We start from the raw sequence: 26,933 nt of genomic DNA, 5'->3' as shown, positions 1-26,933 counted from the left end.
GGGTTGTGTGTGCGTGGTGGCGGCTCAGCCCCGCCGCGCCCTGCACCGGACGGACCGGGGGGCTCTCGGCACCGCGCGGCACCCCCCGCTTCCCGCACGCCCCGGTCGCGCCGCGGCCCCGGTCCGGGGTCTGGCAGCGCTGCCCCAGGCACTGCCCCCGGTCCCGGTCCCGGCGGGGCAGCCCCGCGCCCACCGCGTTGCCCTTTTAAGAGCGGGGCCCGGCGCCGCCGCCGCGGGGCGGGCCGGTGGCGGCCCCGCGCGCTCCCGGGCGGGCGGGAGCAGGGAAGGAAGGGGAGGGGGGGGAGGCACATTCCGGAGCGTTGCCGGGACAGCCGTCGCCATGGCGACCGGGCAGTGCCGCCGGGGCTCGGCGCGCACCGCGCAGTTCCCACGGAGCGGCCCGAGCGGCGGGTCCGGTGCGCGTCCTCCGCGGCGGCGGCAGGGCCGGGATGCGGTGCAGTGTTGTGCGCTCGCCTACCAATATTGCACTCGTCCCGGCCTCCCGCCGCCGCGGGCTCCGCCGGTGGCACAACCCCCCCTCCGCGACCACCGGACCGGAGAGCACCGGGGGGGGGGGGAGGGGGGGTCTGAGCCGTTTCGAGGCACCGGGACCACGCCCCCCCCTCCCCAAAGGAACGGGGCGCGCAGGCTAGAAAACACTTAAAACTTTATGGCCAGACTTCGGGCAGGGACCGGAGCAGCAGCGGGGGGGGCCGCGCCGGTACCGGCAGTGCAAAGTCCGCGGGGGGCCCGGAGCGGGGCCTGGCCGGGAGCGGGGCCCAGAGCGGTGCCGCCGGCGCGGTGCGGGGGGGGAACCGGGCCGGGCGCGGCCGCTCACTCGCGTCCCTGCAGCAGGAACCGGCGGAAGGGCTCGAAATCGGCGGGGATCGTGTCTGCGGGGACACAGCGGGGGGGAAGCTCCGGTAAAGCGGGACCGAGCCACCCCCCGCGGGAGGTGCTCGTCGAGCTCTCGGCCGGGTAAAGCGGGGGGCTGCCGGGGGGCCCTGCTCACCGTTGCAGCGGTACTGCAGGTTGGACCAGATGATGTTCTCCTGGGAGAAGCAGAAGACCCCCAGCCGCCCCCCGCGCATCGTGGTGTCGATGATCACCCCGGAGTCGGCCACCAGCCGCGGGCCCTCGTACAGCCGGACCCTGGCGAGGGAACGGTGCGGCCCGGTCGGTCAGCGGGACCCCGCCGGGGGCAGCGCCGGGCACCCCGACCCGGGCCGGAGCGGGGCACGGGGCCGGCGGCACCGAGCTGGGGCATCGCGGCCCGCGGTGGGATGCGAGCACCGGCCCGGGAACGGGGCGTCCCGCGGCGGGTGGGATAGGGTGAACCCCCCGCCCCGGGCCGGGCCCCCCGCCGCGGCCGCGATGGAGCCCCCGGCCCCGGCCCCGCCGCCTTTGTCGGGCGCTTTGCATGTGAAAGGCTCCGGCGGCCGCGGGGTCGCCATGGAGACGGGACAATGGCCACGGGGGCCCGGCCGGGCGGACAGGAACGGCCCGCGGAGCCCCCCCGCGACGGCCGCCCCGCCGGGAGCCTTAAAGGGGAAACGCGGTCCCAGCGGGAGGGACCCCTCCCCACCGACAGCGTCCTCCCCCCCCCCCCCGAGAGCTGGACCACACTGGGGGCTGGACCCCTCCCCAGGGCATCCCCCCGCTGCCGTGGTCCCACGGGGTGGACCGGTCCCCCCCACCAGCATCCTCCCCCTGTATCATGGCAGGAGCAGCCGCATCCCATCACCCATCACCCCGGGCCCTGCTCACCTGATGTAGCCGACCTGGGGCCTGTGGGCCAGTTGCCAGCGGTAGGAGGTCTTGTCCCGCCAGCCCACGTTGCGCGGGTCCTTCCAGAGCAGGCGGACGTGGTCGGGCGTGTGGCCCGTGTGCCACAGCGCGTTGCGCAAGTGCTCCCCGGGGCCCGTCGAGGACTTCACCGCCTGTGGGTGCACAGGGAGTCAATGGGGAGGGACCCCGACCTGGCGCCAGGGGTGGGCAGCACCCACCTTGAGCTGCAGCCCCGGCTCAGCCACGGCACGGAAGGGGGTGGCCTGCCAGTACGTCTGCTCCGTCTGCTTCCACATCACCACGTAGAAGCTGGCGCTGTCCTGGTAGCTGAAGATGAAGCCGGCGTAGTCATCGTCGGTGACAGTGTTGACATGGAAGGTGCCCTCGAAGTCCACCCCGTTGAAGGCTGTGTAGCCTACAGGCAGGCAAACGCTGCAAGGACACCGCTCCCCCAGCACGGGACCCCCCACCCCAGCTCCCTCCACTCCTCTGTGGGGCAAAGAACCAGCCCTCACCCACCCAGCACAGGGGGACAGGAGCAGAGGGGCTGCCCCACAGGACCTAGAGGTGGGAGAGCATCTCTTACCAACAGCCAAGCCCGGGTCACTGTTCATGGTCTGCACAATCTCCATGCCCTGATGGGGACAGCCGGGTGAGGGGAGTCCCCAGGGACCCCCGGGCCCTGCTCTGCTCCCCCTCTGCCAGCTCCGGCCCCAGAAACACAGGGGGCAGCACCCACACCTGGTTGAGGACGACCCAGTTGGGATCGATCTGAGCATCCCCCTCGGGGTCAAGGATGACGGTCTGGTAGGCTCGGAAGTCAGTCAGTGTCACCTCGGCGCTCTCGGGGCACACGTCGAACTGATCCACGACTGTGTCGTTGTCAAAGTCCTCCTCGCACACGTCGCCCACCCCGTTCCCTGCGGACACGCAGCCCAGTCAGGCTGGGATGAGCCCGTGTGTGGCTCTGCCTCCTCCGGCCCACCCTGCCCTCACCATCCGAGTCCTTCTGGTTGGGGTTGGGGATGAGGCGGCAGTTGTCTGGGCCAGGCGCTGTGTAGTCGGGGATGCCATCGTTGTCATCGTCATTGTCACAGTCATCCCCCAGCCCGTCGTTGTCCGAGTCCAGCTGGGAGCTGTTCGGGATCTCGGCGCAGTTGTCCTTGGTGTCCTGGTGCCCGTCCCCATCACTGCCAGCAAGAATAGGGTCACAGCAGTGCTGCACACTGGGGTCCCAGCACCGTGTCCCAGCACCCTTGCCATCTCCAAAGACCTCGTCATCCCCTCTCCCAGGCCTCCAAGCCAGGAATGGATGGGACAGGGTGGTGACCCCACCTCCTCGTGGTCCCTACCTGTCCTCATTGGTGTCACAGATGTCTCCTACCAGGTCGCTGTCCATATCTGTCTGGAGGAGAGCAGTGCCCTGGTTCAGTGCTGCCTGAGGACCCCCATTCCCCACCGGGCCCCCACCATACCTGAGTGGGGTTGCTCATTTCAGGGCAACTGTCACAGGCGTCCCCGACCCCGTCCTCATCCCGGTCTGTCTGCAGAGGGTTGGGCACCTTGGGGCAGTTATCCAGCATGTTGGGAATCCCTGCAAGGACAGCGCTGGGTGGATGCCCACAGTCCGGGGTGCAGCAGGGCAGGGCAGCCCCGCAGCCACTCACCGTCCCCATCGATGTCGTTGTCACAAGCGTCCCCCTCGCCGTTGCTGTCTGTGTCCCGCTGGTCGTTGTTGGGCACGTTGGGGCAGTTGTCGCAGGCATCCCCGAAGGAGTCGGTGTCCGAGTTCTGCTGGTCCTTGTTGGGGAAGAGCCGGCAGTTGTCCTGTGAGAAAGGGGACAGGGATGCCCACGTTGCAGTGGTTGGTGGGCGACGCCACATTCCCTCACGGCTCAGTCCAGGACATCTCCAGTCATGACCATCCCAGAGCCCTAAGAGAAGCATCTTGAAGGAGTCAGCACCAAGCCAAAGGGAGAAGCCCCCTGCCCAGCACAACCCCAAAAGCCACAGGCACCTCCACGTTCTTGATGCCATCACCATCGGCATCATCATCACACTGGTCCCCGATGCCGTCGTTGTCAGCATCCTCCTGCCCCGAATTTGGTGTCAGGCGGCAGTTGTCCTGCAGGGACAGTGTCAGAGAGGAGGAGATGAGGTGTGAAGCACAGCCCATGCCCCACCGTGCCGCTGGTACCCACCTGCTTGCAGTGCTTGTTGTTGTCAATGCAGGGCAGGGGCTCATCAGGGTAGCCATCAAGGTCGGTGTCTTGCCCACACACGTTGCCGTTGCCAGCCCAGCCCACGTTGCACTGAAGAAACAAGGAATCAGGAGCTGGGAAGCAGGACAAGGCCATGGCAGGACCAAGCGCTGCCCGTGCCCCCCCGGCTTCGCCCTCCTCCTGCCCCTGTCCCCTCACACACCGCACAGGAGATCTCCCCGTTCCTCTCGAACACGCAGAAGCCATTGATGTCGCAGGGGTTGGAGGTGGGAGTGCTGCAGGACTTCTGCGGGATGCAGCCGGACGTTTGGTTCCCCACAAACCCAGACTTGCAGGGACCGCACTTGTAGGAGCCCTGGGAGAGGGAGGGCAGGGTCGGGATGAGGGAGCGGAGCAGCCTCAGGTGCCAGGCCATGGGGCAGCTCTGCTCACCAGCGTGTTGGTGCAGATGGAGTTGGGGTCACAGCCCCCGTTGTTCCCATCGTTGCACTCATCAATATCCGTGCAAACCTGCGAGCAGGGCGGGAGAAGCCATCACATGGGGCTGCTCCCTGCAGCCCTGCCCATTCCTGTCCCTCCTCCAGCAGCATCCTCCACCCGTCCCCGCAGCTCCGCAGCCAGGAGCATCCACAGGGATCGGGCTGAGCACCACACTCACCTGCTTGCTGGCCCTTGCATAGTCAGCTCCCACACCGGACACGGTGTTGCCGCGATAGCCGCGGGGACAGGGCTCGCAGCGGAAGCCAGGGACTGTGTTGATGCACTTGGAGCCAGGGAAGCAGGGGTTGGCGTGGGCACACTGCGGAGGGAGAAACACCCCTTCACCCTCCAGCACGGCATTCCACACTTCGGGATGGCCACAGCCCCGGGGCATCCCAGTGGAGCCCTTCCCGGCCAGAGGAAGCACCATCTGCAGCGCACCCACCTCATCGATGTCGGCACAGTGGGTGCCGTTCCCCTCCAGCCCCGGTGGGCAGGGCCCGCAGCGGTACCCGGGGTACTCGTAGGTCTCCATGCAGTCCACGCCGCTGAAGCAGGGGTTGGGGTTGCAGCGGGACCGGTGCTCGTGGAAGCCTGAGGAGAGGAGGGACCGGGCAGGGGTGAGACAGGGCCGCCCTCTGCCCCCTGAGGTGGGAGCAGAGCCTCGCAGCACTCACCGCAGACCTGGCACTCCATGATGGTGTTGCGGATCAGGGACATCTCCTTCACCTGCGGCAGCAGAGCGCAGCGTCAGGGGGGGCAGCGTCCCCTGGCAGCATGCTCCTGGGAAATCCAGCCCAGGGAGGGCCGGTACCACCCCCCCCGCCTCACCTGGTCCCTGATGTCCTCCCGCAGCTCAGTCAGGACCCGGTTGAACAGGGTCAGCTGCGTCACCAGCGCCTTGGTCTGCTCGCCTGGGCAGGAGCAAAGGGACAGGGTCAGCCCAAGGCAGATGCAGCTTCCCAGGGCCACGGGCTGGGAAGCGGGAGGACAAGACAAGCAACGGCTCCTCCTCCTCCCTGGTCCACACAGGTTCCCTTCCCCTGTAGCAACCCCTTCGACCCACCACATCCTGAGGCCGGCAGGCACGTGGGGCACTGGGGCGGTTTGTGTAGCCCCAAACACTGCCATTGCCCTCATGCCAGGGAAGGAGGGAAGCGGAGCAGAGACTTACCCAGGATGGAGGCCAGCGCGTTTGTCACTGCCAAGGAGAGAGGTGAGATGTTACTGAGTGCTGCCAAGAGCCCAGCAGTGCAGGGCTGCTCCTGGTTCATGCATGCACAGCACTTGGGCAGGAGCACCCCTCTGTGCAGCACATTGGCACCTCCTACCTCGTGTGTACCTGCTCTGCCCGGTGCAAGAGGCAGGTGTGCCATTACCTGCACTGTGAATGGACTCATCCCCTTGGAAAGGGCACTCGCTCAGGGCCCCCACGCGGCTCATGGACCCCCCCAGGATCAGCTTCATCGACTCCACGACCCCCTGATGTACAAAGGGAGACGTGGTCAGCCGGGGGGGGGGGGGGGGGTGTGAGCTCTGCCTGTCCCCAAAGGCACAGCAAGGGGGGTCCCAGCACTCACCTGCATCCTCTGGTAGGCTTTCTGCCCCGTGCGCACCTCGATGGACTCCACCTCTGCCAGGGGGATCTCGGACAGCTCGGGCAGCCCCACGCTGGAGTCCATCTGCTTGCAGTCGACGTAGAGCTCCACGCTGAGCATGTCCCCGCGCAGCCCGCTCAGGCGCACGATGACCGTGTGGCTCTGCCCGTCCGCCACGTGCGCGTGCTGCAGGTTCACCGAGTGCAGTTTGTTGTCCTCCCGCAGGTAACGCACCAGCACTGCGGAGCAGCAGGGAGAGGCGGTCAGCTCCCCCCTGCCCCAGGGCTGGCAGCCCCCCAGGACCAGCGTGCACCCGGTGCCATCCCTAGTGGGCCCCTCGGGTGGCAGTGGCTCGGTCCCCGTTTCCTTCTGAGCGTCACGGGCCCACCTTTGTTGATTTTCCCCACTATGGAGACCTCCAACCACCTCGTGTTGTCCTTCTTGGAGTAGAGGCCGAAGAGGGTCCCCCCCTGCTTGGGGGGCAGGCGGAAGGTGGAGAGGAGGTAAACGTCGTTAACGGTCAGGAGCTCCATGCGGATCTTGTGTGTGATGCTGGCCATCTGCCGGGCCTCGCTCACCAGCAGCAGGTCGATGACTGCGGGAGCCAAACGCGGGGGTCGCCCCCTGAACCGGGATCCGCAGCTCCGGACACGCCCGGTGCGGGGCACGCGGCCCGGCCCGGCCCACGGGACGGAGCCGGGGGAGGTCCCTGGACCGCCGGGCCCCGGGGGTCCGGGGAAGCCCCGAGATCCCCGGGCCCCGCCCAGCGCCGGCCCCGCGCGGTGGCGCTCCAGGACCGGCAGCGCCGCGGCCGCGCCACCGGGAGGGACCCGCGGAGCCCCCGCCACTGGCGGGACCGGCGGCCCAGCGGGGACCCCGGCCCGGAGCCTGCCCCGCTCCGCACCCCGCTCCGCACCCGGGGCTTCCCCGCCGGCCCCCGGCATCCCGCACCCGGGACGGCCCCGCAGAGCGGGGATGCAACTCGCGGGACTGCCCCCCCCCCGCCCCGCATCGGGACCCGGAGCTCCTGCAGGGACGGCCCGGCCCGGGGCGCTCCGGGGAGGCGCGGAGAGCCCGGTCCCGCCGCTTGCTCCGTGCAGCCGCACCGGGCAGAGCAGCGGCAGCCCCGACAAGCGGCAGCCGCGCACCGCTGGAGCCCCCGAGCTCGCATCGGGACCGGCGGCTCCCTGCTCCCGGCGGCCGCCCCGCGCTCCGCGGATGAATGCGCCCCGGTCCCCCTGTCCCTCCGTGCCCCGGTGCCCGCAGCGCGGCTGCCAGAGCTCCCGGGGCGAGCAGAGCCGCTGTCAGCGGGCCCCGGGCCGGGGAGCGGGGCCGGGGGTCTCCGTCCGCCTCGCCCCGGTCTCCCCTTACCTTGCAGCCCCTGACGAGCCGCGCCGGCGGCGCCCAGCAGGAGCAGCACCAGGAGCGCGCCCAGCGCCGGGCCCCCCGCGGCCGCCGGTGCCCCCATGCCGCCGGTGCCGCCGGTGCGGAGCGGAGCGCGGTGGAGCGGGGTGGCGCGACGGGGGAGGGGCCGGGGCTGCCGGCGAGGAGGAAACAAAGAGCCGTCAATCACGGGCGCGCATCCCGGGGACCCCGGCGGCGGAGGGGAGAGGAGCGGGGGGGGACGCGGAGCACCGGGGGAGCCACCGGCAGCCCCGCGCTGCCCGGCCCTGGCGCAGCTCCTGCGCGCCGGTTCACCGGGAGGTCAGGCAGTCTGGGGCCGCCCTACAGCGAGCCAGAGCTGCCCCAGCAGCGCCGGAGCATCCCAGCCCGGGAGAGCCGGGGACGGCGGGGGCCGCGTTGCCGGGGTATCCCCCGGTGCCAGCCCCCGGGGCGGGCGGTGCTCCCCGGCGGGAGCGGAGCCAGCGCTTGGGAGCGCTCAGCGGCGTAAATCAGCGCCGGGCCCCGGCCCAAGCCCCGGAGCAGCGCGATGAGCTCACCCCGGGAGCTCTGCCCCTGCGCCCCGGGCCGGGAGAGCGGGGCCGCCGGGGGAGCGCCGCTTTGCTCTCGGGCGGCGGCAGCAGCGCGGGGCCCCGCGGGCATCCCTCGGTTGGGCAGCGCCGCGCGGTACCGGTCCGGTCCGTGCCGCCGCAGCCCGCTGCAGCGCCCGGGGCCGCTCGGGGCGCTCCCCGCTGAGCCCCGGCCAAGGCGGGCGGGCGGCCCCGGCCGTGTTTATCGCTGTTTTCCCCGGCTCCATAACAACGCCCGCGGCCGCCCCAGCGCCGTTTTCCCGGCCCCAGCCCCGCGCCAGCGGCTCGGAGCGGAGCAGCGGCCCCGGGCAGCGGCGGGACGGGGCGGGGGCTGCTCCCGAGCCTCCCCCCCGGGGAGCTCCCGTCACTCCGGGGCCAGCGGGCTCCCGGCCCCGTTCCCCTTCCACTGACACGTGCGGGGCGCTGGGACGGCGGCAGCGGCCGCCCCAGCCCCGGGAGCTGCGCTCGGACAAGGGGCGGCCCCGGGCCGGTGGCGGAGCCGCCCCGCGGTGGGGACGGGCGGAGCCGGCCCGTGTGGTTCCGGGTCGGGCGGGAAGATGGCGGCGCCCATGGAGCTGTTCTGCTGGGCCGGGGGCTGGGGGCTGCCCTCGGTGGACCCCGACTGCTTGGCCGTGCTGGTGAGCGGCGCCGGGGCCGGGGCGGCGGCGGCGGCGGGGCCGGGCTCGGTGCGCCCCGTCCGGCCGAGCCCCCGCTCCCGCCGCCGCTCTCCCCTTGCAGACGTACGCGCGGTTCACGGGCGCGCCGCTGAAGGTTCACCGGGTCTCCAGCCCCTGGAGGAGCCCCTCCGGTAAGCCCCCCCCCCCCCCCCCCGGGGCTACCGGCACCGCCCGGCAGCCGGGACCATCCGACCCAGTGCAACCCCCCCAGGGCACCCCCTGCCCCAGTGCACCCCCACTGCATCGTGCTCCCTCAAACCCCTGCAGCTTTACGTTCTCACCTCGACCACCCCCACCCCACTGCACCCTCACCCCATTGTACTCCCTGCCCCATTGCACTCCTGCCCCATTGCATCCCCTGCCCCAATGCACCCCCAGCCCCATTGTACTCCCTGCCCCTTTGCACCCCTTGTCCCATTGCATCCCCTGCCCCATTGCTCCCCCTGTCCCACTGCACCCCCTCGCACTACCATGTGCCCCTCTGCCTTGCATCCCTTACCCGAGCATAGGGAGCCCTTGTCCCTTGTCCCGGCACCGATGCCTGCACCAATCCCCTCTCCTGCCCTCAGGGCGCCTGCCGGCCTTGAAGACGAGGGACAACGGCACCATCTCCAAAATGGAGCAGATCATAACCCACCTCAGGAAACAGGTATGGGGGTAACGAGGGGCACCCCTGGGGCACTGGAGACCCCTGGAAGGAGGGGGCAGGATTTGGCCCTTCCTTGCTGGATCGTCCCATTGTGTTGCCCTGCAGAAGTACAACGCTGACTACGACCTCTCTGCTGCGCAAGGGGCGGACACGCTGGCCTTCGTGTCCCTGCTGGAGGAGAAGCTGCTGCCGGTGCTGGTGAGTTCTCTTCTCAGGGATCAAAGCGCAGGGTTTGGAGCAGCAGTAGCAGGGATGGGGGTGCTGGGCTCTGCTATGGCAGCGGTGGTGACCCCGCTGCTCCCTCAGCCCCTCGGGGTCTCTGGGGCACTCAGTGCCTGGGTGAGCAGTGCCGGGCACGGGTTCAGCCCCACCATAGCCTGGGCATGGGGTGCTCCCCACTGCAGATCCACACCTTCTGGGTGGACGCAAAGAACTACGTGGAGCACACGCGGAAGTGGTACGCGGAAACCATCCCCTTCCCCTTGAACTTCTTCCTGCCCAACTGCATGCACAAGCAGCACCTCGAGCGGCTGCAGCTTCTGTGGGGAGACAGCTACATGGAAGATGAGGAGAAGCTGGAGAAGGAGGTGAGGGGATGTGCTTCGGGCACAGCAGCTCCTCATCGGGCTCCGGCGTTCACCCTGGCTGAGCACTCCGGTCCCGCTCCCCGTGTTCCACTGCGTGGCTGGGGAGTGACAGCCCTCTCTCCTCCTGCTCCAGCTGTACCGGGATGCTCGGGAATGTCTGACGCTCCTGTCCCAGCGCCTCGGATCCCAGAAGTTTTTCTTCGGAGACTCGTAGGTGGCTGCAGGGGGAGGATGCTCCACGCACACAGGACCGACCCCATGGTCCACAGGGGACCCGCAGCCCCCAGGCTTCCATGGCAGCTGGAGATGCCACCAGCCCCATCTCTTGTTGGAGCCAGCTCCCGGGTGGGATCATCCCGCTCCCCCCTGTCCTCACCTTGGGGTTGGAAGCAGAGAGGGAGGAGGTGCTGCCTGCCCTCCCCTGGGGCACAGGGGGTGGCCCATGTGGTTGATGGCTTTGGGTTGGGGCAGTGACTCAGGGCAGGTCTCTGTGCCCCAGGCCAGCCTCCCTCGACGCCTTCGTCTTCAGCCGCCTGGCGCCGCTCCTGAAGGCGAAACTTCCCAATGGGAAACTGCAGCAGCACCTCAAGTCCCTGCAGAACCTGTGCAACTACTGCACCTCCATCCTCAGCCTCTACTTCCCCTGGGACGGAGGTGAGATGCGTGCCCCCCCCCCCCCCCAGTGGGCTCAGGGTGCTCTGTGCCCTCACCGCATCCTGGCTCTGTTCCCCCAGCAGAGCACCCGGGCAGCGCCCCCCGGGCAGCGGGCACCGATGAGGCCGAGGAGGACCCACACAAGCGGCGGAACCAGCTGCTGTCGGTGCTGGTGGGGCTGGCGGCCATGCTGGGCTACGCCTTCCTCAGTGGCATCGTGTCCATCCAGCGCGGCGGCGCGGGGCCGGCCGCCCGCCAGCCCATCGCCATGCAGGAGGAGGAAGAGGAGGAGGAGGAGTGAGGAAGAGCCGCTCGCCCTGGTCCCTGGAACTGACTGTTTTTACACCGGAGCGTGGCAGCATCGCGCCCTGGGGATGCTCCGCTCCGCATCCTGCCGGGAACTGCAGCTCTCCGTGGGGAGTGCGCTGCCACGCCAATAAATGTCCCCGGCATCACACCTGCCCTCCCAGCAGCTCGGTTCCCTTCCCAGTCTCCCCACTTGCACAGGCTGGAGAGCTGCAGCAGGCACTGATGTGGTGTCCCGTTCCATGCCTGCTCTGTCTCACTACTGCATCCTCCTGCAGCTCCAGCTCTTCTCCCCGGCCTCGGTTCTGTCTGGGGATGGGGTGAAGGGAAGGACAGTGGGGTTTGAGGTTCCTGAAAGCATCTGTGAGCATCTCAGCAGCATCCCCTGTCCTTTCTCCAGCAGCTGTGGGGCTGAGCCCATCATCTCCCCTGTCCCACAGTATCCCAGCAGAGCAGGCAGCAGGTTCTGGGGGGCCGGTGTGTGTGTGTGTCCCCACGCTGCTGCCGGCCTGGCTTTCCTGGGTGCTGTAGCATGAAGACCTGGGCTCCTTGGCAGGATTTGGCATGGCCTGGAGGGGCACGAGTGCTCTCAAGTCTCTGCAGAGCCTGTGCAACCACTGCACCTCCATCCTCAGCCTCTGCTTCCCCTGGGATGGCGGTGGGATGTGCGTGTCCCAGCCTCACTCAGCGGGTTCAGGGTACTGGATGGGCACCCAGAGCCCCGATCGCTGCTGCTGGATGGGTACCGGGATCCCCGCTCCCGGTTCTGGCCCCCGGCGCTCGCAGGGTGCGGGCAGGAGCGGCGGTGGCCGCCGCAGGGCTCCCTCCCGGCTCCGTTTGCCTCCGTGCCCCCGCCCGCAGCGGGGAGCCGCTGCCGCTGGCTCTGCCAAGAGCGCATCGCGGCCACCCAGGCTCCGCGGGTCCCTGCAGCACCGCGGGGCTCCCCCGGGGCACCCCGAGCGGCTGCGATGGAAACGGGGCCAGGAAACAGCGCTCGCTTGTTCGGGGCAGGGACAGGCTGTGCCACCCCCCCGCGTGTGTGCGATGGCCGGGGGGGAGCCGCGGTGTGGGGGGAGCGAAGCCGCGGTGCCAGGACCGGCGCTGGAGCCTCCCCCGTGCTGGCCCAGCTCGAGGGGCCCCACGGGAAAGGGATGAGTCAATGCAGCCCCCCCGGGCCCTCTCCCCCCATCACGTCACTCGGGAAGTATGTACCCGGCGCTCCCGGTTCCCATTAGCCGGGGAGGGCTGATGCTGCTCCAGCGGCAGAAACCGCAGCCGCCTGCTCTGGCCGGAGCTGCTGACGTCCGGGCTCTGTGCTCAATCCCAGCTCCCCATCCCTGCCAGCTCCTGGTGCCTGCCCAGGGGATGCTGCAGTGGGGGGGATGCTGTCCCTTGGGGTGACAGCCCTTTGCCTCCCTGCTGCATGGGCCCAGTCCCCAGCGTGCCCCCAGGAACCCCATAGAGCTCACAGCAGGTACCTCAGCCCCAAACCTGCCTCCTCTGGCCCCTGGCACGGTCCAGCAAGGGAGGGCAGAGGGGCTGCAGGCGAGGCTGTAGAAAACCTCTTTATTGTATGAAAACATCTAGAAAAGAGCAGGCATCACAGCCCTTGGATCAACCAGGTCCCCTGCGGTGTCCCCAGCCCCACACAGGGGCCTGTCCCCAAGCCCCCCTCCAGCACCACACTCCTGGTGCCAGCAGCTCCCTTCTCCATGAGCCACATCCATCCTAGGCTGGCTGCTTCCAGAGGAACGTCTGGATGGAGTCACTGGGAGCCGTGGCCTCGAAGAAGCCAACCCGTGGGTCAGAGATCCCGAAGGACACGTCCACAGGGGAGCTGTGGGGAAGGCGAAGGGGTCGCAGGTCAGGAGGCAGCCGTGCTCCAGGCTGGGCACAGGGCTCAGGCACTCACCGGTTCAGGACCACCAGGACCACGGCGCCGTCGGGGCGCAGGAACGCCGAGTGCTCCAGGTCACAGCGGTGGCACCTCTTGGACACAGCGAGCCCCACACGCTGCGAGCCCTCGGGGATGAACTTGCTGCGGGGACAGCACCAGGGCAGCGATGGGGACCCCCTCTCAGGCTGGTGGCATCACCCCCGCCCCACTCCCAGCCATGCCCCACCTGAAGTGCCCCATGTGGTAGAACATGGGCTGCTTGTAGAAGACGTCCTTGCTGCTGTCCACGATGATTGGGCTGTCCACGTAGTTCTTGCTCCAGTTGGGGCCCCCCTTCATGTCCAGGGCCAGGTTCCAGTCGGTCCAACCCGTCACGTAGTTGTTGAGGTTCTGTGGAGCAGATGATGGTGCTGAGCCGCGGAGGGCGCAGGGGGGTGGCATGTCCGTGTCACCAGCGAGCCCTACCGTCAGGATGCTGTGGCTGTACTTGCTGCCGCGGTCCCAGCCGCCCAGCACCACCCTGGGCTCCCAAAAGTAGGAGCCGGCGGAAGCCTCGGTGGAGAGGAGGAAATAATCTGGGAAGAAGTGGTGGGTGATGGACAGCGTGAGGTCGATGGGCGCCAGGAAGTCCAGGTACCAGTGGATGCCGATGCCGCTGATGTAGCTGGCAGCCACGGGGTCTTTGAGGACCTGGCAGGAGAAGAGGGTCACCGGTGCCCAGGGCTGGGAGATCCGCATTGGGCCATGACAGCAGATACGGGCACTCACCACCTCAGCCCAGTAGGGCAGCATCACCCTCTGGTCATCCAGGATGATGAGGCGGACGTCGCGGTGGGAGCTGTTGGCCAGCGCGGGGCCCAGGTCCCGTGCGATGAAGTCCCGCTGGTGCTCGGGGGAGAAGCCCAGGCACTGGAAGGGGTAGAAGATGATCTCCCCAGCTGTGGGCTCGTTCCCCGCTGTCACTGCCCAGAAGGTCAGGTTGTGTTTGGCGTATTCATCCAGGAACCTGGGTGTGCGGCACACAGTGAAGGGCCCCGTTGTGGCAGCGCCGGCCCCGTGCCCCCGGCACCCACCGCGCTCCGCAGCCCCTCACCGGATGAAGTACTTGGCCCAGGCCTGGTGGTACTTGTCCCCGGGGCTGCCCTTCAGCGTCCCCCTCCCCGTCATCGCGCCGTTCGTCTTCATCCACACCGGGGAGGTCCAGGGGCTGGCGTAGAGCGACAGCGGGCGCTTGGCCATTGCCTGGGCTGCCCGGAGGATGGGGATCTGCAGAGAACCGGGATGGCAGCGGGTGCTCTGGGCATGCCTCAGTGCCAGCATCATGGGCAGCAGGATGAGTGCCCTCCCTCCCCATCAGTGGGAAGGTGCTCCCCTTCCCCATCCCATCCCATCCCACCCGGGCTCACCCTCTGGGACTCACCTTCATCCGCGTATCCTCCTCCGTCAGGTTGAAGTGCTTCAGCTCGAAGTCACCCTCTGCATCAGCATAGGTGTACAGGCGGACAGAGAAGTCGGTGCTGGCCATGGGGACGCGCACGAGGTTGTACTCGATGCCTGGGGACATGGGTGGTGATGGACATCCCTGGGGTGTCTTTGGGGGGAGCAGCCCCTCGGCAGGGGTCTCAGGAGCCAGACCCTGAGCAGAAGAGGTCGGAGCAGCCCCACCGCGCCACAGCATCGCCCTGCCTCAGGCTCACCCTCCTCGGAGAAGTAGGAGCGGAGAAGGTGATTCTGAGCATCCTTGGACAGGGACAAGATGTTGATGGCAGCCGAGTCTGTGACGGAGCCACCGAAGCCCTTCACCTTCTGGTACCGCTGCGCCGTGTCCAGGGTGAGGTGGAAATCTGCAGGGGACAGAGACCATCGCAGCCGCAGGCAGGGATGGGCTCCGTGCCCCACGTCCGGCCCCACCGGGTACCTGGGGTGGCTGCGTTGTGCTGGAAGCTCCCCTGGCTGCGCTCCAGCCGCTTCCCGGCCTTGCTGCTCTCGTACCTCACGTAGGTGCCCGGTGCCGGCAGCACCACGGGGTCCAGGGTGTCACAGTACGCGGCGCTGCAGGCGCACACCAGGGAGCCCTGCCCGAAGTCCTTGGCATCGCAGGGACGGCCACCTGCGGGAGGAGGCACCGGCTGGGAGCCCGGCTCACCATGGACGCCAAAGCGCTGCCCTCCGGCCCCGGGCACGGCACCAGCACCTACCTGCTGCTCGCCACGCTGCCTGCGCCAGCAGGAGCCAGCCCAGGGCCCTGGCACTGCCCAGCCCCATCGAACCTCTGGGGACAAGAACCAGGCTGGGAGCGGGTGAGCGGTGTCAGCAACCGGTTCCCTGCTGGAGCACAAGTGATGGGGAAGGGCTGAGGGACCTGTGGGGTTCAGATGGAGAAGGGTCAGGAGGGACCTGATCGCTCCCTACAACTGCCTGACAGGAGGATGGAGCCAGGAGGGGCTGGGCTCTGCTCCCAAGGGACAAGGGATGGGACGCGAGGAACTGGCCTCAAGCTGCACCAGGGCAGGTTTAGATGGAGCCGAGGAACAATTCCTGCCCCACTGGATCAGGCTGCCCAGGAGAGTGCTGCAGGCACCGGTCCTGGAGGTGTTCACACCCCCTCAGTGCTATGGCTTAGTGGTGGCCTTGGCAGATGGGGCTGGATGAGATGAAAGGGCTTTTCCAGCTTCACTGACTGCAATTCCATGATTCACTTCACTCCCATCACATCCCTCCCACTCCTTGCTTGTCCCATGGCTGTGCCATGTCCTGATGCTCCACACGTTCCCGGTGCCGCAGCCAACAGCTCCACGCTCCCAACCCCACAAGCGCGGCAGCCAGGGCTTGTCCTCACACGGTGCTTTGGGGCTCAAGCTCCCAGCACCAAGGGGTCCCACATTGCCCTGCTCCCTTCTGGTCCTCCCACCCCGCCCTGGGATAGGAGCTTCTCCATGGGGGCATGGGATGAGCCTGCTCCACACCCGGTGCTGCAGGGGAGTGCGGGTGGGACGGTGCGGGGCAGGGAGCTCACTGTGCAGGATGGGGCCGGTCCCGCGCATCCCCTCCCGTTCCCTGGGCACGGCCTCAGCGCTCTCCTGCTCTGGGGCCGTCCCCATCCCCACCGGCAGCTCCGGACCCGCGGTACCCACCTGCAGCCCAGGATCCCTCTGCTGCGTCTCTGTGGGCGCGGGCGGCAGGACCTGCTCCGTGGCTCCGCGGGGAGGGCGGCGGCGGCGTCCGGTGGAGCAGGAAAGGTGAGTCGGGCCGGGACAGCCCATAGGGCTCCCAGCTGGAGCCCGGGGATGGTTTTGCAACCTGGCTCCTGCGAGAGCTTTCAACACTCACCACAGCTCCCAGTCCTGTCCCAGTGGGGTGCCCCCCAAGTGCCACCGCACCCAGCCCCAGCACAGCGCTCCCCTTGGGAAGAGCCCCACAGCAGCCACCTCATCTCCCCTGGGACACCCCAAACGGGCCGAGGGTCCCATGGGGGCTCAGCCTTGAGACCCACCCAGCAGCAGCCGCCATCCCCTGCATGTGGCTGTACCAGCAGTGGGCGGAGGCATCACCAGGGCCACTGTGAGGGTGCCATAGGCGCAGTGAGGGGCTATGGGTGCTGCTCTCCGGGGCCCTGCTCCCCCCTGCTGTGTGGCTGTACCCCCCACGCCTGCGCCCCAGGCCCACAGTGGGGCTGGGTGGAGCAGGCTGCAGTGGTTTACGATCATCAAAACAAGTCTGGGCTCTGCACCTCCTCCTTCGGGATCTCCTTAATTGCAGGCACCCGAATCAGGAGAAACAGGAGCCACGGGAGAGGCAGCCTCGGCCCGGCCCCAGTGTTCCCCTGATGCGGGTGGCCAAGGGGACAACCCTGGTCCAGGCACACGTGGGCGATGGGAGCAATCCCTCCAGCCATGGACGTGCTCCATGAGCAGGGCTCAGACGGAGCCTGGTGCCACCTCCCTGCCGCACTCCATCCAGCTGCTAAACCTCTCCTTTGATGAGTTTTCCCCCAGCATCAGCAGCTCCGCGGCTCGCACACAGGGGACGCTGCCAAGGAGCGCTCTGGCTTTCTCATTCCATCACTTCAAAGATGCTGGTAACGTTCCCAAAAGCTGGAGCGAGCAAACACTGTAACTGGTATTTAAGGAGAGCAAACAGGACGGCCAGGTAATTGTGGGCTGCCAGCTCCACGGCCAGAATAGAGGGGAGTCTGTGCGGAGGGTGGCTGGATGCGGCCAGCGGGAGCTGTGGGATGGCATCAGCCCCGCTTGGCGCAGGAGGACACAGAGCGAGTTCCCTTTGCTGCAGTGGGATTTCGGTTTAATAAAGAGGGAAACGAAGGCGGGTTGGGGTAAACCCAGAGCACATCTGAAAGCCATCAGGCGCTGGCGGGCGGCTGCGGCTCCAGCTGCAGCCATCGGCACGGCAGCCCCACACGGAGCCCTCCGGAGCGGCCCTTCCCGAGGAAAACCGCGCTGTTTCCGAACGCGCAGAGGAAACGCTGACGGGATGGCGCATACCGGAGCGGCCGCGTCACGGCTCCGCTTGGCGCACGCGAAGGGTCCATGGGAGCCACGTGTGGGAGCGAGGGCCAGGACACGGAGCAGTGGGGCTGGGGGGAGCTGGGAAGCACCGGAGCAGCAGGGGCGCAGCGCAGGGAGCACACAGAGCCCCTTGCAGTGGTCACCAGAGGCTTCCATCATCGCAGGGGGACCCCCAGAGGTCCCCCCCGGCTCAGCACCAGCCCCAGCGCCGTCCCGGCCATCACTGCTGGCGCCACAGGTAGGTCTGGATGGAGTTGGCCGGAGCCACAGTCTTGATGAAGCCGATGGCAGGGTCCTGGATCCCAAAGGGCACGTCCCAGCCAGACCTGGGGGCGAGAGGAGCTGAGCGCACCGGCCCGGCCATAGCCGGGTGTCCCCATGGGCCCTGCCCCACTGACCTGTTGAGCACCACCAGGACCAGGGCCCCATCGGGGCGCACAACGGCCACGTGCTCGAGCTGGCAGATGAGGCACCGGCGGCTCCGCTGCAGCCCCACGCGTTGCGAGCCCTCGGGGATGAACTTGCTGTGGGGACAGCACCAGGACAGGGATGGGGACCCCCTCTCAGGCTGGTGGCATCACCCCTGCCCCACTCCCAAACGTGCCCCACCTGAAGTGCCCCATGTGGTAGAACATGGGCTGCTTGTAGAAGACGTCCTTGCTGCTGTCCACGATGATGGGGCTGTCCACGTAGTTCTTGACCCAGTTGGGGCCCCCCTTCATGTCCAGGGCCAGGTTCCAGTCGGTCCAACCGGACACAAAGTGGTTCAGGACCTGGTCAGGAGGGAATGGGGCTGAGCAGAGCTGAGCCCCCAGCCCCGGGTGGGCAGTGCCGCGGGAGGCCGTACCGTGAGGATGCTGTGGCTGTAGCGCTGCCCCCGGTCCCAGCAGCCCAGGGACACGGAGAAGCGGAAGGTGAGGAACCCGCTGCAGGCCTCTGTGTAGAGCAGGAAGTGGTGAGGGAAGAGCTCGTGCGTGGCCTCCAGGCTGCAGCGCGGGGGGACGATGCTGTCCAGGTACCAGTGAACCCCAATGCCGGCGACGTAGCGGGCAGCGGTGGCATTGCCCAGGACCTGGTGGGGGGAGCAGAGCAGACACCTCACACCATGGAATCGACTGGGTTGGAAAAGACCTTTCAGCTCATCCCGTCCAACCATTCCCATTCCCTGCTCCCTGGGAGCAGAGACCAGACCCCTCCCGGCTCCATCCCGGCAGTTGTAGAGAGCAATAGGCCCACCTGGGCCCCATGTGGACGGATGCATAGAACCCGTACTGGGGTCTCCTAGGGCCATGTGCTCATGATCCAGAGCGATGGGTGTGCGGGGCAGACGTGCCCCTCATTGGGCTCCTCACCCATGCACAGCTCCCGGTCCTCCCTCCGCATCCCCCTTGCACCCCGGCCCTGCCCGTCCCCTGCAGCCGCAGCCCCGCTCGAGCCGCGGCAGGAGCGCGTTTCGTGTCCTTTCGGTTAACGGCGATTCCCGCAAGCGGCTCTGGGAGCGCTGCGAGGGCTGAGACGAAGCAGCCGGAGCCCTGCCGGTGCCAGCAGCTCCTGTGCGCGCCGCGCCGCAGGAACCCGGGGCGCGGATGCCACCTCCCGTCCCTGCTGCAGCCGGGCAGCTGCGAGGAGGCTGCAGCCGAGGGAGCCGGCTCCAGCAGACTCGGCTCTGCGGCGCTCTTGGGGTGGGAGCGGCCGCCGGCTTGGTTTGCACCTAAACCCCAAGGCTTGGGTGGGACGGGGCAAGGAGGAAGAGGAAGGAGCAGGACAGGGTGGCTTTGCCCTTCACCACTTTGGCCCAGTGCGGGAGGTGGATGCGCTGGTCGTCCAGGATGATGAGCCGGGTGCGGTGGGAGCTCTGGGCCAGCGCGGGGCCCAGGTCCTGGACCACGAAGTCCCGCTGCTGCTGGGCCGTGAAGACGATGGTGGGGAACTTGGGGGGGGTGAGGAGCGCCGCGAGGGGCTCGTTCTGCACCGTCACGGCCCAGAAGGTCACGTTGTGTTTGGCGTATTCATCCAGGAACCTGGCGCGGGCAAGGGAGGGCAGCGTCAGCCGCGCCAGCTCTGCCCGCTCCATCCCTCCCTCTGCCCGCTCCATCTCCCTCTGCCCACCCCATCTACCTCTGCCCACCCCATTCCTCCCTCTGCCCACCCCATTCCTCCCTCTGCCCGCCCCATCTCCCTCTGCCCACCCCATCTCCCTCTGCCCACCCCATCCCTCCCTCTGCCCACCCCATCCCTCCCTCTGCCCACCCCATCTCCCTATGCCCACCCCATCCCTCCCTCTGCTCATCCACCCCATCCGGGCCCCGAGGGGACCCTACTTGATGAAGTAGTTGGCCCAGGTCTTGTGGTACTTGTCCCCCGCCTGCCCCTTGAGTGTGCCCTTCCCGCGGACATCCCCGTTGCTTCTCATCCAGGCTGGGGCTGTCCAGGGGCTGCCATAGAGCAACAGCGGCCGCTTGCTCATGGCCGAGGCTCGGTGCAGGAGGGGGATCTGCAGGAGGGGGCAGAGGGATGGGCTCAGCTCCAGCTGCAGCCTCCCCCTCGGTACCACCCGGCCCAGGGAGGGATTGGAGCACCTCAAAGGACCCATGGGGAGAACGGCACCAGGGAGCAACACCCCATGGCACTGTGCCCTGCTCTGCGCCTTGCCGGTGCCAGCCAGGATGCGCCGGGACGTGCCCTGGAGGAGGTGCCAGCTCCCACAGGCTGTCCCCATGCACCCCACGCAGTCACGGGGGTCCCGGCACACACAGGAGCTCCGGCACGAGACAGGACAAGGTGCTTCAGCCTCCCACCTTCATCTTCACATCCTCCTCCGCCAGCTTGAAGTGCTTCAGCTCGTAGTCGTCGGCGACATCGTCGTAGCTGTAGGGGCGCATGGAGAAGTCGCTGCAAGCCATGGGGAGCCGGAGGAGGTTGTATTCAATCCCTGTGGAGCAGGAAAGGCATCGAGCAGCCCTGGAGCAGCCAGGCCATGGGTGTCCCAGTGGTGGGGACAGGGACACAGCCACCACCGGGGACCCCCTGAGCCGCCCCACGCCCCCTGCTCACCTCCCTCCGAGAAGTAGGATTGCAGCAGCTTGTCCTGGGCCGGCGGTGACAGTGCCAGGATGTTGAGGGCAGCAGCATCGGAGAGGGAGCCGCCGAAGCCCTTCACGCGCTGGTACAACGTGGAGACGTTGACTGTGAGCAGCAGCCCTGCGATGGAGACCCCGGCTCAGCGCACGCTGCCGGCGGCTGCGCTGGCACCCGCTCGGCTGCAGCAGGTACCTGGGGTCACGGCGCTGCGCTGGAAGCTCCCCTCGCTGCGCTCCAGCCGCTTCCCGGCCTTGCTGCTCTCGTACTTGACGTAGGTGCCCGGCGCCGGCAGCACCACGGGGTCCAGCGTGTCGCAGTACGTGGCATTGCAGACGCACACCATGGCCCCGCCACCAAAGTATTTGGGGCTGCAGGGCCGGGCCCCTGGGGAGCACGGGCAGGGGGTGGGCAGCGGCCGGGCTGGGGCTGTCCCAAGCACCCCATCACCTCCCTGCGCCCCCCCCATCGCCCCCCTGGGCACTGGGCTCCCATCCCAGGCCACCACCCCGGCCACGCCACCCCATTGCCACCCCAAACACCATCCCTGCACCCACCTGCAGCCCAGGGCACTGCCTGCAGCAGCAGCAGCATCCAGCCCACAGCACTGACAGCACCCATGGTCCCTCCGTGTCCCCCCGGAGGGCAGAGCCTGCGGGCAGGGGCACACCCAGGCCGGGTGGGGATGGGGGCACGGGCTGCGCTCCCCAGCTCCATCCCAAAGCCCCTTGCAGGAGGCTGCGGTGGGTCCATCGCTCCCGGCACCCACCCAGCTCTGCCCCGGCTGCTCCGACTGCTCCTCCCCAGGCGGCTCCAGCCTCCCCACCTCACCTTGCTCCAAGACCTCCCTCCGCAGGGCCTCAACCACCCCCACAGCTCCTCCTTGCTCCCTCCCCACCCCACACCTTCTGCTGGTCCTGGACCATCACCGCACAGGGCCGGGAGTGCCGGGAGCCCCCCTCCTGCTGCTGCCATGCAAAGGGATCAGGCCCCGAGAAGAGAGGCAGGGATCCCGTTTTAGCAGCTCTGACCGCATGCAAAGCTCCCCCAGCGCAGGGGGATGCAGCTTGGGGCACCCCTGAACCCACTGCAATGCCCTGAAGGAAGAGCTGATTTCTTCCTTTGGCCAGGCAGGGTTTGAATGAATCCCCGCTCTAACAGCACCTTGGGCCGTTTATCCCTGCCCATCACCCCAGTGCCCTCACTCCCCCCATGCACTCAGCGTGGGGAGGATCCAGAGTCCCCTGGCCAGGATGGGAACGTGGCTGCATCACCCGGTGCAGCAGAACAACCTGGTAGGTGCAGGCACACAGGAGCTGGGGCTGCTGCCATCCCCCAGGCTGCTGCATTGCTCACCCCACCTCAGCACATGCCATGCAGGCGTAGAACAAGTAGCAAGCAGTGCAAGAACAAGCAAGCAGAACAAGAACGAGAACAAGCAGCAGCAGTAGCAGCAGCTCCTGCATGGCCGGGGCTCTGCCCTCACCCCCAGCAATAGCAGACCCATACATACACAGCCAGACCCATGGAAAGGAACTTGCTGCCCCAACCCCGGCTGTGCCAGGAGCCGAGCTCAGCTCCGTGCCTGCTCCCATGGACAGGATGGGACGGGAGCTCCTGTTCGTGCACCCATTGCCGCAGGGTCACCCTCGGCATCTCCGCACAGGGGTGGCCCAGGGGGGAGCCGCTGCTCCATCTGCCCATGAGCATCCACACGGGGCTCAGCAGGGTGAATCCCCCCCGCTGGCTCCCCCTCTCCACCAGCAGCGCTTCCCAATGGATTTTCTCCTTTGCTGGCACCCCCGAGGCAGCTCTGAGGCCATTGAACCTAGCGGGGTTCCTCCCCTGCAGCACTGCCCTGCGCTCCCACGGCTCCACGGGAGCCGAGCCCGGGCCAGCTGCCACCGGGGCACCCGGGGACGGGCAGCTCCTGGCTCTGTCCCTCTGCCCCGTGGCTCTCCCACCCCCGGCTGTGACTCAGCTGATACGCCCAAGCTAATGAGCCCCACTTTTGGGAGGGGTTAATGGGTCACTGCTGCCCCACACTGAGCTTAGGCCACCACCAGCCACCCGGGGCGCTCCCGACGCCCTTTCCCTCTCTGTTTCAGGGTCTATCTCTGCTTGCATCCCACCCAGCAACAGCCCCGCCGCCAACTCGGGTCCCCACCGCTCCTTGGGGTGGAAGCTGCGGAGGCTGCTGGAGCCGGTCCTTATCTACACCGGGTGATAAGAGCTTCCTGCTGAGCAGGAAAAGTGAGACCCAGGGGAAAGGCAACTCCTTGGCACGGAGCGGGTGGTGCCGGGCGCCCTCATCAGAGCCTCTTCAATCCACTTTGCGCTGGGTATTAGGAACAATTCCTTCCCCAGAGGGCTCAGGCATTGGAACAGGCTGCCCAGGGCAGGGCTGCAGTCACCGTCCCTGCAAGTGCTCACACACCCTCAGTGCCATGGGGCAGTGGTGGCCTGGGCAGTTGGGACTGGGTGAGCTGAAAGGGCTTTCCCAGCCTCACTGATTCTGTGATTCTCTGACGTTGGAGGATTCCCCCCCTCTCCATTTGGTCCTCCGGCAGAGAGCACAGGGAAGAGGGCTCCGTCCCGCGGTGATTCAGCATCCGGCCATCAGCTTTTATGACCAGCCATGGCAAAACGTGAAAGGCACCCGGTGAGCGAGGACGCGGGGAAGCAGCAGCAGGTGGAGCAGCCCCGCAGCGGGCACAGGGATGTCGGGGCGCTGGCAGCGGGATGCTCTGCCCCTCTGCTCCGCAGCTCTGCCCAGGACACGATGCGGGGCCGCGGGGGACCCCCCTGGGCCGTGTCCTGGGGATGAGCCAAGATCCCGCGGTGACCACGCTGCGCCCGGCCCACGCAGCATCACTGCCAGCCCCGCCAGCATCGCGCCTGCCTCAGCCCTTCCGCACCCGTGACCTCCCTGCCCTAATCCTCGGCTCAGCAACACCCTCCCGCTTCCTCCCTCCCGCCTGGGTGCGCCCCGCTCGGCGCCCACTCCCGTCCTCATCCCTCTTGCTCAAGCTGCCCCGGCTCCATCACGAGGGCCCTGGTGCACCCTGGAGCTGCTCAGGGCAGTGGGGACCGCGTTGTCCCACCCTTGCCGGGGGTGGCACCCGCACTGCAGGGCTGCTGCCACCGGGGCGGCATCGCTGTCGCTGCAAGGCCTCAGGAGAATGCTGTGGAGGCCCTGAGCACATCCAGACCCGGCTCATCCCCTGAGCCCAGCACGCTGGGATGCTCCTGCAGCCCTGACCCCATCAGACATCGAGGCAGCATCAGCATTTAATGGCAGAGCAGCAGGAAACAGCGTTCACAGCCTGAGGGAGCTTCACCCCAAGGGGCACCGGTGCCCCTGCACCTCCTACACGTGCCTGGTGCTGCCCAAGCACTCGGCTCCACTGCGGTGGTGGGACTCTTCTTCCACAGTCCCAGGCCCGAGCCAGTGGAGCACCAGCAAAATCCAGCCCCTGGCCAGCCATGGGCATCCCAGCCCCATCACTGCCGCTGCCACAGGTAGGTCTGGATGGAGCTGGCTGGAGCCACGGCTGCGATGAGGCCAACGCCATCGGCCAGCCCGAAGGTGATGTTCTGTGGGGACCTGGAGGGTGAGGATCAGCGGGGTCAGCCCTGCAGCAGCTCCATGGGTGCCCAGGGCGCAGCAGGACAGGGCCCCACTCTGGGTGCCTCACTCACCGGTTCAGAACCACCACCACCACGGCGCCGTCGGGGCGCAGGAACGCAGTGTACTCCAGGTCTGTCTTCTTGGACTCCTTGGAGGCAACAAGCCCCACGCGCTGGGAGCCCTCAGGGATGAACTTACTGCATGGGCAGGAGCAAAGAGCAGCCCCAGGAAGGGAGTCAGACCCCAGAAGAGCTCCTGTCCTGACAAGCTGCTACAGCAACCATGGAGCTGGGACCCAGGCAGCACGCTGTGGGGACCCCAACCTATGTCGGGGGGGTCCTGACCCACCTGAAGTGCCCCATGTGGTAGAACATGGGCTGTTTGTAGAAGATGCCTTCGCTGCTGTCCACAATGACGGGGCTGTCCACGTAGTTCTTGACCCAGTTGGGGCCCCCCTCCAGGTCCAGGGCCAGGTTCCAGTCGGTCCAGCCGGACACAAAGTGGTTCAGGTTCTGCAACAGAACAGCCCAGATGGGTGCCCAAGGACCGGGGTGCCAACAGGAGACATGGCACAGTGGGAACCCTCTGGGGCCTGCCCCACGGGGCAGCACCGGGGCCTCACCGTCAGGATGCTGTGGCTGTACTGGTTCCCCCGCTCCCAGCAGCCCAGGATCACATCCCTCTCCCAGAAATGGGCCCCAATGCACGCCTCCGTGGCTAGGATGAAGTAGTCTGGGAACAGCTCATGAGTGGGCAGCACCGTGTCCTTTATGGGACCGATGAAGTCCAGGTACCAGTGGATGCCGATGCCATGGACATAGCGAGCTGCCTCTTCATCCTCCAGGACCTGGCAGGGAGACGTCAGCCACCACGGGTCCCATGGGGCAGCGCACCAGCCCCGCGGGGACGTGCTGTGACACAGGAAGGGGGCTCTGCCCCCTCGCCGTGCTGCTGGACCCCACGCTCACCACTTTGGCCCAGTGCGGGAGGTGGAGCCGGTTGTCATCCAGGATGATGAGCCGGATGCCACGGTGGGAGCTGTTGGCCAGCGCGGGGCCCAGGTCCCGTGCGATGAAGTCCCGCTGCTGCTCGGCCGTGAAGCCCAGGCACTGGAAGGGGTAGTTGTTGATCAGCCCAGCCGAGGGCTCGTTCTCCGCTGTCACTGCCCAGAAGGTCAGGTTGTGTTTGGCGTATTCATCCAGGAACCTGGGTGCGGAGCAAGGGGTGAGCCATGGGGTGACCCCAGCGCCGGGTCTCTCCCCTGTCCCCGGGTGCTCCTCACCGTACAAAGTAGTTGGCCCAGGTCTTGTGGTACTTGTCCCCCGCCTGCCCCTTCAGGGTGCCCTTCCCCACGAAGGACTCGCTCGTCTTCATCCAGGTCGGGGAGGTCCAGGGGCTGGCGTAGAGCGACAGCGGCCGCTTGCTCATGGCCAAGGCTCGGTGCAGGAGGGGGATCTGTGGAGGGGGCAGAGGGATGGGCTGAGCTGAGCCCCTGCACTCCCCATCCCCTCCCGCTCCTTCCCGTTGCTCACCTTCAGCTTCGTGTCCTCATCTCGCAGGCTGAAGTGCTTCAGCTCGTAGTCAAAGGGAACATCATCATAGGTGTAGGCATGGAGGGAGAAGTCGCAGCTGGCCATAGGGAGACGGACCAGGTTGTACTCCAGCCCTGCGGGACCAGGACAGGCAGAGGTGGGCAGTGGCACAGGAGGACACCCATGCAAAGTCCCAGTCACCATCCTTTACACCTCCCCAGTGCTCACCCTGCTCAGAGAAGTAGGAGCGCAGCAGATGATCCTGGGCTGTTTCCGGCAGGGACAAGATGTTGATGGCAGCCGCATCAGTGATGGAGCCACCAAAGCCCTTCACCTCCTGGTACCGCTGTGCCGTGTCCACGGTCAGGACGAGGTCTGCAGGAGGGAGCCGTTGTGACGGCCGGCGGCAGGCAGGGTCCTGCCCATCTCCCACAGCCACAGCAGGTACCTGGGGCTCGCAGGCTGCGCTGGAAGCTCCCCTCGCTGCGCTCCAGCCTCTTCCCAGCCTTGCTGCTCTCATACTTGGCGTAGGTGCCCGGCACCGGCAGCACCACGGGGTCCAGCGTGTCGCAGTACGTGGCGTTGCAGACGCACACCATGGCATCACGGCCAAAGTACTTGGGGCTGCAGGGACGGGCCCCTGGGAAGCATGGGCATGGGGTGGGCAGCGGCCAGGCTGGGGTTGTCCCTGCTACAGCATCCTGCCTGCCCTGGGTGCTGCCTCTGCCCCTGTGGTAGGCACCCCATCACTGCCCCAGCCACCCCGTCACCACCCTGTGCACCCCATCACTGCTCCAGCCATCCCATCACTGTTCCAACCACCCCATCACCGTTCCAACCACCCCATCACCACCCTGGCCCCCTCATCACCACCCCGGACACCCCATCACCACCCCCGGTGCCCCAGCTCCGGTGCTGCCCCTGGCGCCTCCACACCCTGGCTCACCTGCAGCCCAGTGCACGGCCACCAGCAGCAGCCACAGCCGCCAGCCCAGGGCACCGGCCCCGGTGGCCGCCATGGCACCTTCCGTGTCCCCAGGCAGGTCCCGGGGTACGGAGCCTCCTGTCCCGGTGCCACCCCGGTCCGGTCCCACCGCGCTGGCTGCCCGCCGAGCCCGCAGCACCGGGCCCGCTGCCGGCCGAGCCTTTAAAGGCTCCCGGGCTTCCCGTCCCGCCCTGCAGGAACGGCACCGGCTCTGGGCGGGCCGGGCTCTGGTTGGGCAACGCAGCGGGCGCGGGCCAGGCCCTACCCCGCGACGGTAACCGGGAAGCGGAGCCGGGGGAGCCGCACGGACGGCGGGGCCGCTCAGCCCCTCCCCGGGCACCGGGGGCTCCGAG

General features: G+C 67.8%; 3 protein-coding genes across 6 annotated transcripts; 1 reads left to right on the top strand and 2 right to left on the bottom strand.

Moving 5' to 3' along the window:
- Positions 1 to 650: 650 nt before the first annotated feature.
- On the bottom strand, positions 651 to 7,672 carry THBS3 (thrombospondin 3). 3 transcript variants are annotated; one of them, XM_061477879.1, is made up of 23 exons: positions 7,460 to 7,672; positions 6,477 to 6,683; positions 6,071 to 6,327; positions 5,870 to 5,972; positions 5,665 to 5,691; positions 5,322 to 5,404; positions 5,168 to 5,219; positions 4,936 to 5,084; positions 4,669 to 4,809; positions 4,443 to 4,520; positions 4,213 to 4,365; positions 3,990 to 4,100; positions 3,806 to 3,913; positions 3,456 to 3,615; positions 3,264 to 3,382; positions 3,141 to 3,193; positions 2,785 to 2,978; positions 2,530 to 2,708; positions 2,375 to 2,423; positions 2,007 to 2,203; positions 1,768 to 1,940; positions 1,013 to 1,152; positions 651 to 893 (listed from the first exon to the last, which is right to left on the bottom strand). In XM_061477879.1, exons 1-23 carry the CDS (start codon positions 7,554 to 7,556, stop codon positions 835 to 837), a joined length of 2,889 nt encoding a protein of 962 aa, XP_061333863.1. In that variant the 5' UTR covers positions 7,557 to 7,672; the 3' UTR covers positions 651 to 834. The 3 variants fall into 3 exon arrangements, with proteins under 3 accessions (XP_061333863.1, XP_061333862.1, XP_061333864.1); XM_061477878.1 differs by lacking the exon at positions 7,460 to 7,672 and having other exon boundaries at positions 6,477 to 7,092; XM_061477880.1 differs by lacking the exons at positions 651 to 893; positions 1,013 to 1,152; positions 1,768 to 1,940; positions 7,460 to 7,672 and having other exon boundaries at positions 2,080 to 2,203; positions 2,528 to 2,708; positions 6,477 to 7,094.
- Positions 7,673 to 8,538: 866 nt separating this feature from the next.
- Positions 8,539 to 11,082, top strand: MTX1 (metaxin 1). The gene is made up of 8 exons (XM_061477934.1): positions 8,539 to 8,696; positions 8,797 to 8,866; positions 9,305 to 9,384; positions 9,490 to 9,582; positions 9,789 to 9,971; positions 10,105 to 10,181; positions 10,471 to 10,625; positions 10,706 to 11,082. The coding sequence occupies exons 1-8, from the start codon at positions 8,616 to 8,618 to the stop codon at positions 10,924 to 10,926; spliced, it is 960 nt and encodes a 319-aa protein (XP_061333918.1). The 5' UTR covers positions 8,539 to 8,615; the 3' UTR covers positions 10,927 to 11,082.
- A 1,540-nt stretch (positions 11,083 to 12,622) lies between these two features.
- GBA1 (glucosylceramidase beta 1) lies at positions 12,623 to 26,766 on the bottom strand. 2 transcript variants are annotated; one of them, XM_061477931.1, is made up of 10 exons: positions 26,542 to 26,766; positions 20,628 to 20,819; positions 14,526 to 14,672; positions 14,249 to 14,382; positions 13,922 to 14,094; positions 13,597 to 13,834; positions 13,294 to 13,518; positions 13,055 to 13,218; positions 12,844 to 12,969; positions 12,623 to 12,768 (listed from the first exon to the last, which is right to left on the bottom strand). In XM_061477931.1, the coding sequence occupies exons 1-10, from the start codon at positions 26,612 to 26,614 to the stop codon at positions 12,660 to 12,662; spliced, it is 1,581 nt and encodes a 526-aa protein (XP_061333915.1). In that variant the 5' UTR covers positions 26,615 to 26,766; the 3' UTR covers positions 12,623 to 12,659. The 2 variants fall into 2 exon arrangements, with proteins under 2 accessions (XP_061333915.1, XP_061333916.1); XM_061477932.1 differs by lacking the exons at positions 12,623 to 12,768; positions 12,844 to 12,969; positions 13,055 to 13,218; ... (4 more) ...; positions 14,526 to 14,672; positions 20,628 to 20,819 and adding exons at positions 23,706 to 24,039; positions 24,135 to 24,260; positions 24,412 to 24,575; ... (4 more) ...; positions 25,824 to 25,970; positions 26,044 to 26,235 and having other exon boundaries at positions 26,542 to 26,765.
- Positions 26,767 to 26,933: the final 167 nt, after the last annotated feature.

This window comes from Pezoporus flaviventris, unplaced genomic scaffold, assembly GCF_033815535.1.
Source record: "Pezoporus flaviventris isolate CSIRO_AGI_PZ_B2104156 unplaced genomic scaffold, CSIRO_AGI_Pfla_v1 ptg000112l, whole genome shotgun sequence".
Classification (NCBI taxonomy): Eukaryota; Metazoa; Chordata; class Aves; order Psittaciformes; family Psittacidae; genus Pezoporus; species Pezoporus flaviventris.
The sequence above is the reverse complement of the archived record's forward strand: the minus strand, read 5'-3'. Positions and strand labels throughout refer to the sequence as shown.

Excerpts from the sequence above, each read along its gene's own strand:
- MTX1 (XM_061477934.1), top strand. The coding sequence starts at position 8,616 with ATGGCGGCGCCCATGGAGCTGTTCTGCTGGGCCGGGGGCTGGGGGCTG. Across the intron at positions 9,583-9,788 it reads AGAAGCTGCTGCCGGTGCTG|ATCCACACCTTCTGGGTGGA; the intron begins GTGAGTTCTCTT and ends TCCCCACTGCAG. Across the intron at positions 10,626-10,705 it reads CTACTTCCCCTGGGACGGAG|CAGAGCACCCGGGCAGCGCC; the intron begins GTGAGATGCGTG and ends CTGTTCCCCCAG.
- GBA1 (XM_061477931.1), bottom strand. The coding sequence starts at position 26,614 with ATGGCGGCCACCGGGGCCGGTGCCCTGGGCTGGCGGCTGTGGCTGCTG. Across the intron at positions 20,820-26,541 it reads GGCCGTGCACTGGGCTGCAG|GGGCCCGGCCCTGCAGCCCC; the intron begins GTGAGCCAGGGT and ends CGTGCTCCCCAG. Across the intron at positions 12,769-12,843 it reads GTCCTGGTGGTCCTGAACCG|CTCCCCTGTGGACGTGTCCT; the intron begins GTGAGTGCCTGA and ends CCTTCCCCACAG.
- THBS3 (XM_061477878.1), bottom strand. The coding sequence starts at position 7,032 with ATGCCGGGGGCCGGCGGGGAAGCCCCGGGTGCGGAGCGGGGTGCGGAG. Across the intron at positions 5,405-5,664 it reads CGCGCTGGCCTCCATCCTGG|GCGAGCAGACCAAGGCGCTG; the intron begins GTAAGTCTCTGC and ends GCTCCTGCCCAG. Across the intron at positions 3,616-3,805 it reads ATGGCATCAAGAACGTGGAG|GACAACTGCCGGCTCTTCCC; the intron begins GTGCCTGTGGCT and ends CCTTTCTCACAG.